At 46.2% G+C, this 13,744-nt stretch overlaps 1 protein-coding gene across 1 annotated transcript in view; it reads left to right on the top strand.

Annotated features, from left to right (window-relative positions):
- Positions 1 to 11,158: 11,158 nt before the first annotated feature.
- Positions 11,159 to 13,744, top strand: part of LOC144952213 (anosmin-1-like) — a 70,786-nt gene continuing 68,200 nt past the window's right edge. The window contains 1 exon segment of the mRNA XM_078882625.1: positions 11,159 to 12,807. Within this exon segment, the coding sequence (XP_078738751.1) occupies positions 12,316 to 12,807 (492 nt within the window). The 5' untranslated portion in view covers positions 11,159 to 12,315.

Raw genomic sequence — 13,744 nt, forward strand, 5'->3', positions numbered from 1 at the left:
AGAGAAAGATCGACGCGGCCGCAATCGCTCGCCCAATCGCTCGCCCACTCACTCACTCGCTCGCCCACTCACTCGCCCACACACTCACTCGCTCGCCCGTTCAATCGCCCACTCACACACTTGCCCATCCACTCGCTTGCCCACTCGCCCATTCACTCACGCGCCCACTCACTCACGCGCCCATCCGGTCACTTGCTCGCCCACTCGCACGCTCACTCACGTGCCCACTCACACACCCACCCACTCGCACACTCACCCACCCACTCACACTCACCCACCCACTCACTCACACTCACTCACCCACCCACTCACTCACTCACCCACCCTCTCACTGGCCCACTCATCCACTCACTCGCCCACCCACTCACGCGCCCACTCACTCACACACTCACTTACACGGCCACTCAATACACTCACCCACCCACCCAGTAACTCACGCTCCCACTCACCTATCCGGTCATTCACTCACCCACTCATTCGCCCACTCACTCGCCCACTCACACGCCCACTCACTCGCCCACTCACTCGCCCACTCACTCGCCCACCTACTCAGTAACTCACTGTATTCTTGTGAGAACACCGTAGCACAGCTCGGTTCCGGCTCTGCTCGATAGATTGCCAGTGGAAAGGAACTCCACCCGTGCCATGCTGGCCCCGTGCTGGCCCCGTACTGGCCCCGTGCTGGCACAGCTCACGTGTGCAGGTGGAAAAAGTCCGTAATCTGATGTCTTGTGAGGTCACCGTAACACAGCTCGGTTCTGGCTCGGTTAAATGTGCAGTGGGAATTTAACCAAAACCCACCCGTGCCATACTGGCCCCGTACTGGCCCCGTACTGGCCCCGTGCTGGCACAGCTCACGTGTGCAGGTGGAAAAAGTCCGTAATCTTATGTCTTGCGAGGTCACCGTAACACAGCTCGGTTCTGGCTCGGTTGAATGTGCAGTGGGAATTTAACCAAAACCCACCCGTGCCATACTGGCCCCGTACCGGCCCCGCACTGGACCCGTGCTGGCACAGCTCACGTGTGCAGGTGGAAAAAGTCCGTAATCTGATGTTTTGTGAGGTCACCGTAACACAGCTCGGTTCTGGCTCGGCTCGGTTAAATGTGCAGTGGGTATTTAACCAAAACCCACCCGTGCCATACTGGCCCCGTACTGGACCCGTGCTGGCACAGCTCGGATGTGCCAGTGGAAAAGGAGGGGGCGGGTGGGGGGTGAATCAGGAACGAGATGGAGCTATGGAGAGCGAGAGTAGGCGGGCGATAAATCTCTCGAGGTATTCTGAGGTGTTGTTCTCCACCCAGCGACTGCAATTCGTTGTTGTCTCGCTCGATAGAAATCCCGTCTTGTATATTGTAATGAACTTGCGCTTATCCGTCACCCACCCCTCCCTGCCCCGAGTCAGCCGGTGGTGGCAGCAGCAGCAGCAGCAGCAGCGTCGTCGTTACTGTACCGGATATTGAAGGCGTTTGAGAACGCGTTGGTCGGAGGAACGCTTTAAACCTCTTGGGTGTCGGGGGGGCTCTGGCCCAGAGTATGGGGAAGAGTAGGCCAACTACTCCTTTAGAATGGGTGGTTCCGGGGGGTACGGTGATGGCCGGGCGGGGGTTGGAGGGTGGTCACCTCGTGGTGTGCGGTCACAACGTGCGAGTGATCCCCACCCCTCTCGCGCCTTCCGAGAACTGACCCAGAGCATGGGAAGAGCAGGCCAAGTTACCCTCCTATAGAGTGGGGGTTAAGGGATGGGTGGGGTGGTTGGGTGGGGTGGGTGGTTGTGCCAATTCCCGCTCAGCTGTGTGGCACGGCACGAGAAATTTCAACGCCAAATTATTTTTGTCCGTGTTCCTCACCTTCACTCCTCCCTCCCTCCCTCCCCTCCTCCTCGTACCTGTGGTAGAAGCCACCGCCGGCGCAGCCAACGAAACGACCGACAAAACTATCGGCAGCGACGGTCGCTAGCTCTGTCGGGGTTGGCAGCAAGAGGTCGCAATCGGGTACCCGATACCCGTACCATACCTGATACCCGGCTACCCGTACCCGGCCGGGTACGGGTACCAGTTTGCGACCCTGGTGCGGCCTGGTACGGGTAAGGAATCAAAACCCGTTTGCGACCTCTGGTTGTAAGACGGTTAAGGTCCCACTGAGCTGCTACGTATCTAGAGGAAGAGGTATCACATTGACAGGAAGAGGTATCGCAGCTAGAGGAAGTGGTAACACGTGGACAGAAACCGATGCCACGTCGATAGGAAGTGGTATGTTGACAGGAAGTGATAAAAACATCAACAGGAAGTGGTATCACATTAACAGGAATTTATATCGGATCAACAGGAAGTGATGTCCATCGACAGGAAGTGATATCGCATCAACAGGAAGTGATGTCCATCGACAGGAAGTGATGGCCATCGACAGGAAGTGGTATCGCATCAACAGGAAGTGATGGCCATCGACAAGAAGTGGTATCACATCGACAGGAATTTGTATCGAATCAACAGGAAGTGATGTCCATCGACAGGAAGTGATATCGCATCAACAGGAAGTGATGTCCATCGACAGGAAGTGATGGCCATCAACAGGAAGTGGTATCGCATCAACAGGAAGTGATGGCCATCGACAAGAAGTGGTATCACATCGACAGGAATTTGTATCGAATCAACAGGAAGTGATGTCCATCGACAGGAAGTGATATCGCATCAACAGGAAGTAATGTCCATCGACAGGAAGTGGTATCGCATCAACAGGAAGTGATGGCCATCGACAAGAAGTGGTATCGCATCAACAGGAAGTGATGGCCATCGACAAGAAGTGGTATCACATCGACAGGAATTTGTATCGAATCAACAGGAAGTGATGTCCATCGACAGGAAGTGATATCGCATCAACAGGAAGTGATGGCCATCGACAGGAAGTGGTATCGCATCAACAGGAAGTGATGGCCATCGACAAGAAGTGGTATCACATCGACAGGAATTTGTATCGAATCAACAGGAAGTGATGTCCATCAACAGGAAGTGATATCGCATCAACAGGGAGTGGTATCGCATCAACAGGAAGTGATGGCCATCGACAGGAAGTGGTATCACATCAACAGGAAGTGATATCATATCAACAGGAAGTGGTATCACATCGACAGGAAGTAGTATCTCATCAACAGGAAGTGATGTCCATCGACAGGAAGTGATATCGCATCGACAGGAAGTAGTATCGCATCGACAGGAAGTGGTATCACATCGACAGGAAGTAGTATCTCATCGACAGGAAGTGGTATCACATCAACAGGAAGTGGTATCATATCGACAGGAAGTGACATCACAATGACAGGAAGTGGTTTCGCATCGAAAGGAAGTCACCCAATTGGTTCGGAGGCTGCTCTTGCATTTGGTGGAAAGTGACATCACGCCGCAGACGGGAAGTCACTGCCGCCGACAGTCAGGAAGTGACATCACAATGACAGGAAGTGACATCACAATGGCAGGAAGTGGTATCACGTCGAAAGGAAGTCACCGTTCGGAGGCGCGGCGCCTGCATTTGATGGAAAATTACATCACGCCGCATACGGAAAGTCACTGCCGCCGACAGTCAGGAAGTGACATCACAATGACAGGAAGTGACATCACAATGACAGGAAGTGATGTGGCTCAGATCCGCCCGATTGGTTGCGCGGTTGTGGACTCTGCCCGGAGTTGTTGTCGTCGATGTACAATCTGCTCTCGTATAACAACGCGGTAGTAGTAGGTGGCGGCTGCGTTCCTGAAGAACGCCGTGCTACGGGAAAAATCGCGTATTAATAAATAATATATACTACAGGAGGGGGGGGGGGGGTGAAGCACCAGTGGGCGATAACGCAACCTTGAGATGCGTGACGCAGGGCCGAACAAACGCTGAGGGCGCGTCGTGGGGGTAGCCATCGAGATGCAATCCAGCAGCATCCCAACCCCTCGTGCGACGATGATGATGATGATGACCCCGAAGCGGCCGTTACGACTGCCGCTTATTCCAACTCGCGCTGCGATGTAGTAGTTTCCATTCGCTGGATTACGTTTGTATATCCAGTCCATACAGTGAGTGAGGGCGTGTGGTGGGTAGTGTCTAGAAGCATCCAGCAGCATCCCAATGCCCCGTGCGTTGACGATGTTATGCGAGGCGGCATGCTACGACCGCCGCTTATCCCCACTCGCGCTGCGACGTAGTTTCCACTCACTCGACCGCTTTGTATATCCAGTCCGAACAAAGACTGAGGGCGTGTGGTGGGTAGCGTCTAGAAGCATCCAGCAGCATCCCAATGTCCCGTGTGATGATGACGCTACCTCAAAGGCAGCTGTTATGACCACCGCTTATCCCAACTCACGCTGCGACGTAGTTTCCACTCGCTCGACCGCTTTGAGTATCCAGTCCGAACAAAGACTGAGGGCGTGTGGTGGGTAGCCATCTAGATGTATCCAGCAGCATCCCATGCCTCGTGCGATAATGACGCTACCTCAAAGGCAGCTGTTACGACCACCGCTTATCCCCACTCGCGCTGCGACGTAGTTTCCACTCGCTCGACCGCTTTGTATATCCAGTCCGAACAAAGACTGAGGGCGTGTGGTGGGTAGCCGTCTAGAAGTATCCAGCAGCATCCCAATGTCTCGTGTGATGACGACGCTACCTCAAAGGCAGCTGTTACGACCACCACTTATCCCAACTTGCGCTGCAACGTAGTAAGTTTTCCGTTCACTCGACCATTTTGTATATGCAGTCCGAATAAAAACTGAGGGCGTGCGTGTGGTGGGTAGCGTCTAGATGTATCCAGCAGCATCCCGATGCCTCGTGCGATGATGACGACGCCACTTATTCCCAACTTGCGCTGCCACGTAGTATCTCCTTGGTTCTTTCGGTAAAGTCACGTAGAAGGGAAGTAATAAAATAATAAAAAATAAAACAATAAAATAATTCTCACGACGTTTCGGCCACAACGCAAGCAGCCCTCCTCACCTGTTGTGGCCGAAACGTCGTGAGAATTGTATTTTATGATGTTTTATTTGTATTATTTTATTACTTCCCTTCTACGTGATGACTTTACCGAAAGAACCAAGAAGATGAATCCCTGCAGTCACGAAAGAAGCTTTAAATCGAAAAATGCCGCGTAGTAGTTTCAGTTCGCTCCGTCCAATCCGCGTGCGCGTTCCCCTATCGCACATTCATCATCGCGTCGCATCCAATTCAACACGCAGCTTTCCTCGGAGGCGAGCCCGTGCGATCATTGTCTTTGTAATTATAAACCACTAGAGGGCGATGTCGTCCGTGTGTGTGTGTCTGTGACGTGCAGCTTTAAACGTGGAATGGCGGGGAGAGGACGTCACCGTCCCGTAATGAAGGGATTGGTGGAGGTTGGATTGCGTAAATGCAGGGGGGCTTCAACATTTTCTTTTAAAACACTTACAATGGGACTCGTTTTTAATGGGATAAAAAAACGGATAATGCAATGTAACATCTTCTCCATCACTATGAGACCTCCTTTACCAGTGGCAAAATATAGTAATAGGTTTTCACCCTTTCGACTGGTACAAAACTGACACCTTTATACAAGGCATCATGTTTGCAATAACCACAACACAAGCAGTCAAAATGCAAACAAAAAGAAACAACTCTGATGATGATAATGATATGCACTGTCCTTGAAGTTGATTGGTCCACACCCGAGACAGCTTTTCTTAGAGCCTAGTCTCAAATGGTGTTGGACCAGATGACGCCAAAATGCGTACAACTCAAAGACAGCGCACTATCAGAGTATTGAGAGCTCGGGGTAAACATTTACACTATGAGACATCTCCTTTACCAGTGGCAAAATATAGTAATAGGTTTTCACCCTTTCAACTGGTACAAAACTGACACCTTTATACAAGGGATCATGTTTGCAACGACCACAACACAAGCAGTCAAAATGCAAACAAAAAGAAACAACTCTGATGATGATAATGATATGCACTGTCCTTGAAGTTGATTGGTCCACACCCGAGACAGCTTTTCTTAGAGCCTAGTCTCAAATGGTGTTGGACCAGATGACGCCAAAAGGCGTACAACTCAAAGACAGCGCACTATCAGAGTATTGAGAGCTCGGGGTAAACATTTACACTATGAGACATCTCCTTTACCAGTGGCAAAATATAGTAATAGGTTTTCACCCTTTCAACTGGTACAAAACTGACACCTTTATACAAGGGATCATGTTTGCAACGACCACAACACAAGCAGTCAAAATGCAAACAAAAATAAACAACTCTGATGATGATAATGGTATGCACTGTCCTTGAAGTTGATTGGTCCACACCCGAGACAGCTTTTCTTAGAGCCCAGTCTCAAATGGTGTTGGACCAGATGACGCCAAAATGCGTACAACTCAAAGACAGCGCACTATCATTGTATTTGAGAGCTCGGGGTAAACCAGAGAAGGGTAGACACCCATTGATGTTTTTTTCCAGACCTTACCGATTGGCTGGGTCGGGTGGTGGTGGTGTTAGCGGGTTTAACGACACACATTGTATATTTACCCGATCTAACCGGCGTAGGAAAAACAACTGTATTATGAATTATATTTGTCTCGAAAACCCGCCTCCTGTGTGTAAGGACGACGCAGTGTATGTACAATCGTGTAAAAGCGGACCGCTGATTTGAAACTCGTTGGTAGCGTGTATAGTATCGTAAACACATGGGGTTGATTTCTCCTTAAATATGATCATGTAAGTCCTCGTTAGACTTTTACTGACACGCGGAACAAACCCAATCCTCCACAACCCTCACCCCAGTTTGATATATCTGGTGGATAAAAAAAAATGTGTGTGTGTGTAAACTCGTGTTTTAAGCTGTGTGATGTAATTTAAAATAATAAAAAAAAACAGATGTGAAGGGGTTGAGCAGCGGTTATATTTTTTGTACACGCTTTCATTTAACTCACTCTGTTGTTGTTGTGGTTGTTGTTGTTGTGGTTGTTGTTGTTGTTATAAACTAGTCGTCTTACACACTTTCATTTAACTCACTCTGTTGTTGTTGCTATAAACTAGTGTTCTTACACACTTTCATTTAACTCACTATGTTGTTGTTGTTATAAACTAGTGTTCTTACACACTTTCATTTAACTCACTCTGTTGTTGTTGTTGCTATAAACTAGTCTACATACACACTTTCATTTAACTCACTCTGTTGTTGTTGTTGTTGCTATAAACTAGTGTTCTTACACACTTTCATTTAACTCACTCTGTTGTTGTTGCTATAAACTAGTCTACATACACACTTTCATTTAACTCACTCTGTTGTTGTTGTTGTTGCTATAAACTAGTGTTCTTACACACTTTCATTTAATTCACTCTGTTGTTGTTGTTGTTATAAACTAGTCTACATACACACTTTCATTTAACTCACTCTGTTGTTGTTGTTGTTGTTATAAACTAGTGTTCTTACACACTTTCATTTAACTCACTCTGTTGTTGTTGTTGTTATAAACTAGTCTACATACACACTTTCATTTAACTCACTCTGTTGTTGTTGTTGTTGTTATAAACTAGTGTTCTTACACACTTTCATTTAACTCACTCTGTTGTTGTTGTTGTTGTTATAAACTAGTCTACATACACACTTTCATTTAACTCACTCTGTTGTTGTTGTTGCTATAAACTAGTGTTCTTACACACTTTCATTTAACTCACTCTGTTGTTGTTGTTATAAACTAGTGTTCTTACACACTTTCATTTAACTCACTCTGTTGTTGTTGTTGTTATAAACTAGTCGTCATACACACTTTCATTTAACTCACTCTGTTGTTGTTGTTATAAACTAGTCGTCATACACACTTTCATTTAACTCACTCTGTTGTTGTTGCTATAAACTAGTGTTCTTACACACTTTCATTTAACTCACTCTGTTGTTGTTGTTATAAACTAGTGTTCTTACACACTTTCATTTAACTCACTCTGTTGTTGTTGCTATAAACTAGTGTTCTTACACACTTTCATTTAACTCACTCTGTTGTTGTTGTTATAAACTAGTCGTCTTACACACTTTCATTTAACTCACTCTGTTGTTGTTGTTATAAACTAGCCTTCTTACACACTTTCATTTAACTCACTCTGTTGTTGTTGTTGTTATAAACTAGCCTTCTTACACACTTTCATTTAACTCACTCTGTTGTTGTTGTTGTAAACTAGTGTTCTTACACACTTTCATTTAACTCACTCTGTTGTTGTTGTTGTTGTTATAAACTAGTCTCCTTACACACTTTCATTTAACTCACTCTGTTGTTGTTGTTGTTATAAACTAGTCTCCTTACACACTTTCATTTAACTCACTCTGTTGTTGTTGTTATAAACTAGTCTCCTTACACACTTTCATTTAACTCACTCTGTTGTTGTTGTTATAAACTAGTCTCCTTACACACTTTCATTTAACTCACTCTGTTGTTGTTGTTGTTATAAACTAGTCTCCTTACACACTTTCATTTAACTCACTCTGTTGTTGTTGTTGTTGTTGTTATAAACTAGTGTTCTTACACACTTTCATTTAACTCACTCTGTTGTTGTTGTTATAAACTAGTCGTCTTACACACTTTCATTTAACTCACTCTGTTGTTGTTGTTGTTGTAAACTAGTGTTCTTACACACTTTCATTTAACTCACTCTGTTGTTGTTGTTATAAGCTAGTCTCCTTACACACTTTCATTTAACTCACTCTGTTGTTGTTGTTGTTATAAACTAGTCTCCTTACACACTTTCATTTAACTCACTCTGTTGTTGTTGTTGTTATAAACTAGTCTCCTTACACACTTTCATTTAACTCACTCTGTTGTTGTTGTTGTTATAAACTAGTCGTCTTACACACTTTCATTTAACTCACTCTGTTGTTGTTGTTATAAACTAGTGTTCTTACACACTTTCATTTAACTCACTCTGTTGTTGTTGTTATAAACGAGTCTTCTTACACACTTTCATTTAACTCACTCTGTTGTTGTTGTTGCTATAAACGAGTCTTCTTACACACTTTCATTTAACTCACTCTGTTGTTGTTGTTGCTATAAACTAGTCTACATACACACTTTCATTTAACTCACTCTGCTGTTGTTGTTGTTATAAGCTAGTCTCCTTACACACTTTCATTTAACTCACTCTGCTGTTGTTGTTATAAACTAGTGTTCTTACACACTTTCATTTAACTCACTCTGTTGTTGTTGTTATAAACTAGTGTTCTTACACACTTTCATTTAACTCACTCTGTCTGTCGTTGTATCCTCACATCTTGTAACTCAATTTAAACCCACTTCCCAATGTGGTATCGACTGCAAACTTGGTATACTGATGTCATGCTCATGACAATACTATATTCTATCATAAAACATTTTAAAACATTATTTTTTATATGTCATGTTTCGGCTTGGGTCTAATTGTCCACGCTCAACTGACGCTGGCTGTGAGTCACCACGATCCCCTTACGTTATGGACAAGCTTGGGGGCCACTTCCTGGAGTCGTGGAGTTCTTCCATTACGAGTACATTTAATAAAAGCGTGTTTAATTTTAATTTTTATTTAAATATTACTCCTGGCATGGCGAGTGTGGTGGTTGTGCTGCTCATGATTCATTGGGAAGCTCGTCGTCTCTTGAGTTTAGGTGCAAAAGAAGTTCAAACCATGGATACGGTACAATGGTAATGGCGTGTTCTTTATGTAGTAACTACAACTCAATGATGGTAAAGCCGACACTTGGTTCAAGAAGTTCTACATAGATCAGGAATGACAATGATAATGGCGTGTTCTTTATGTAGTAACTACAATTCAATGATGGTAAAGCCTCCACTTAGTTCAAGAAGTTCTACATAGATCAGGAATGACAATGATAATGGCGTGTTCTTTATGTAGTAACTACAATTCAATGATGGTAAAGCCGACACTTAGTTTAATAAGTTCTACATAGATCAGGAATGACAATGATAATGGCGTGTTCTTTATGTAGAAACTACAATTCAATGATGGTACTTAGTTCAAGAAGTTCTACATAGATCAGGAATGATACTGGCGTGTTCTTTATGTAGTAACTACAATTCAATGATGGTAAAGCCTCCACTTAGTTCAAGAAGTTCTACATAGATCAGGAATGATAATGATAATGGCGTGTTCTTTATGTAGTAACTACAATTCAATGATGGTAAAGCCCCCACTTAGTTCAATAAGTTCTACATAGATCAGGAATTTGATCATGATAATGCTTTAAACTATTGTCATTGCAGTGCGTAGTTAATGTGGCGCTGCACTCTGATGTTGTAGGAGAAAACATTTATTACAAAGTCTATTTAATTAAGTAGAACGTGTTTATATTTATTTAAAGTTGCGCATTTTGATGTGACGTCACATTTCTCAAACCTCCCCCCCCCCCACCTCGTCACACATCGTCACAAATGTCTGACCCCCCCCTCTCCCCCTAGGTGCGTGACGTCATTTATGGAGGGCCCCTTATTTAAAAAAAAAGTCTATTTAATGAAGTAGAACGTGTTGTCTATGCTTATTTAAAGTTGCAGCATTTTGACGTGACGTCACATTTCTCACCCCCCCCCCACCTCGTCACAAATGTCTGACCCCCTCCCCCCCCTCGGTGCGTGACGTCATTTATGGACGGCCCCAATCACTGCTCGAGTGAAGTTCAAATCAGATCCGACCACGTGCGGCCCATTACCGCCGGTTGTAGCCAATCACAAGCCTTGTTCACGACCCCCCCCTCCCTCCCACAGCCGCCCCCACCACCGCCGGTTGTAGCCAATCAGAAGGCTTGTTCACGACCCCCCTCCCACACCCGCCCCCACCATCGCCTGTTGTAGCCAATCAGAACCCTTGGTTACGACCCCCCCTCCCACACCCGCCCCATCGCCGCCGGTTGTAGCCAATCACAAGGCTTGTTCACGACCCCTCTCCCACACCCGCCCCCACCATCGCCTGTTGTAGCCAATCAGAACCCTTGGTCACGACACCCCCCTCCCACACCCGCCCCCACAATGGCCGGTGCTATCCAATCACAACGCTTGGTGAAGACCCCCCCTCCCACACCCGCCCCCACTATCGCCAGCTCTAGCCAATCACAACGCTTAGCCACGACCCCCCCCCACTTCCCCCCTCCCCCCGGTGAAGGCGCGCAGTATAAAAGCGGGGAGCGCGTGGTGGAGGCGAGACAGAGTTGCGTGGAGTGCTGAGGTGGTGATGGAGCTGATTAAGTAACTGCGTTAATTAATAATTGATTATTTTAATTGCGACGGTGAGGAATTTTAAATTTGTTTGTGGTGTTTGAAAAGTCTGTTGTTATTGAGTGTGTGTACGTGTGTGCGTCTGTTATATTTAGACGTCAGTTTTTTATTTTTATTCAATATTTACAAACTGGCAAAATACTTTTTTTATATTCTGGAGCTTACAAGTTCAAGATAAAAGATTCGTATTTTTTCAATATTCTATTTTACGTATTTTAGTTAATTAAAAACTGGTTTTAATTCCAATTTTGTCAGATCCTAAACATTTTTGCGAAATTGAAGCGTCTGATAATCAAATCTAATTATAAATAAGTGTACTCCTAATTGGTTACAATTAGTCATACTTATGCATTTCATAACAAATTGCAATTATTATATTTAATTATAACTCGGGTCAATTTTTTTTCTTACACCACTTATTACGAAGACGTCTAACCCTTAATTGCTAATTAATTTCCCACTAAACTTCTACACTAATTAAATAATCAACTTGTAACGCGGCAATGTCCAATATACTGATTCTTCATCAACCCAATCGTCATTAAGTACACGCCCTAGTTAGCACTTAAGTCGCCTAATTTGCATACGAACCAATTAAGTGCCCACCCCTCCCCCCCTGCCTGTCACGTGAGTAATTAAAACCTTTAACCCCTCCCCCGGCGGAGAAACAAAACCGGTTTGTGTTAATTGGCAACTCCGAACCGGTTAATTAATTTAGTTTAAAGGGCATTGAATCATCTGTTGAAGAAAAAATTTATTAAATAATCAAGATCACGTGACTGGATATTTGTGTGGTGGTTGGTGATGGTGGTGTAAAAGAGCTTTATTGATTATCGGATTTTCTTAAAATCAAAGTCCCACATTCATATTGTGATTGTCCGAAAGCGAGCGAATAAATGAAAAAAGTTACTTCTATAAAGTTGAACGTCTTGAATGAATGATTACTAGTTGTTACCATTGATTGATTAGTTCGTCAAGTTTGTTGGGGGGGGGTGGGGGGTGACATTCACCGACCTACCCACACAGTCTGCGTCTTCGTCTGCGACACTCCGTGGGTACCACGAAGATGATGACGACGAAGATGACGATGAAGATGATGATGATGACGACGATGATGACGATGACAACAATGATGACGATGATGAAGATGACGATGATGACAATCATAAAGACAACGATGATGAAGACGATGATGACGACGATGATGACAACGATGATGACGATAATGATGACGATGATGACGACGATGATGAAGATGACGATGACGACGATGATGACGACGATGATGACGATGATTAAGACAACGATGATGACGACGATGATGACGATGATGAGGACCATGACGACGATGATGATGATGACGACGATGATGATGAAGATGACGACGACGATGAAGACGACGACGCTGTTGGTGCTCCTGGTGGTGCCAACTCTCCCCACGTTGGGTCACTGCCGCGCGGCGTCGCGCCGCGACTCCCCGCACGGCGCAGCGCTGGGACAGGCGCGGTGCCAGGCACGGTGCCTCTCCCTGCACAGCACGCGCCTGCAGCTGGGGCAGGTGAGGGGTGGTGGTGGGTGGTGGTGGTGGTTGGTTGGAGGGGGTGGTTGGTTGGTGAGGGTGGTGGTAGTGGTTGGTGGTGGTGGTGGTGGGTGGTGGGTGGTGATTGGCGGGTGGTGGGTGGTGGTTGGTGGGTGGTGGTGGTGGTTGGTTGGGTGGTGGTGGTGGTTGGTTGGTGGTGGTGGTGGTGGGTGGTTGGTGGTGGGTGGTGGTTACTTTTTATTTTACTTTTATTAATTAAAATTTTTCTACCTACGTGACTTTACCGCAACAACCTAAGAATATGAATCCTTGCAGTCACGAAAGCTTTAAATCTAGAATGGTTGGTGGTGGTTGTGGTTGGTTGGTAGGTGGTGGTGGTGGTTGGTGGTGGTTGGTGGTGGTTGGTGGTGGTGGTCGGTGGTGGTGGTTGGTTGGGTGGTGGTGGTGGTTGGTGGTGGTGGTGGTTGCTGGTGGTGGTGTTGGTGCAAGGCAGCAGCGTGCATGTCAGTATGTGTGTGTCAATATGTTCTGTCCGTCTGTCCAATTCCTTGAAAGATCTGGGCAAAGTCCCATCGGTGAGCACCTCCGGCAGGCAAGGCTGCGTTGGCTGGGTCATGTAGCCCACATGCCCAGCCACCGCATGCCTAAATAGCTTTTGTTCGGCCGGATCGAGGGAGCTAAATGGGCGCGGCACGGGCTAGAGAGGAGATGGAGTGATGTGGTACAGGAGGACGTGGAGCTGAGTGGACTTGCCGATGACTGGTACCAGCGGTGTCAAGATCGGCCTCAGTGGAGGAGGCTCGTGAAGGATGCTACTGGGCAGTTGGAGGCAGTCGCCCTCCAACAACAACGGAGGGCGGAGGAGCGACGCTCACAACAACGAGTGGAGCACCGGGTGGCTAAAGCACAGCAAGTTGGTACAGTAGGGGGCACAGGTGGTGCATCAGCCAGTCAT

Source organism: Lampetra fluviatilis, chromosome 66 (assembly GCF_964198595.1).
Source record: "Lampetra fluviatilis chromosome 66, kcLamFluv1.1, whole genome shotgun sequence".
Taxonomy (NCBI): domain Eukaryota; kingdom Metazoa; phylum Chordata; class Hyperoartia; order Petromyzontiformes; family Petromyzontidae; genus Lampetra; species Lampetra fluviatilis.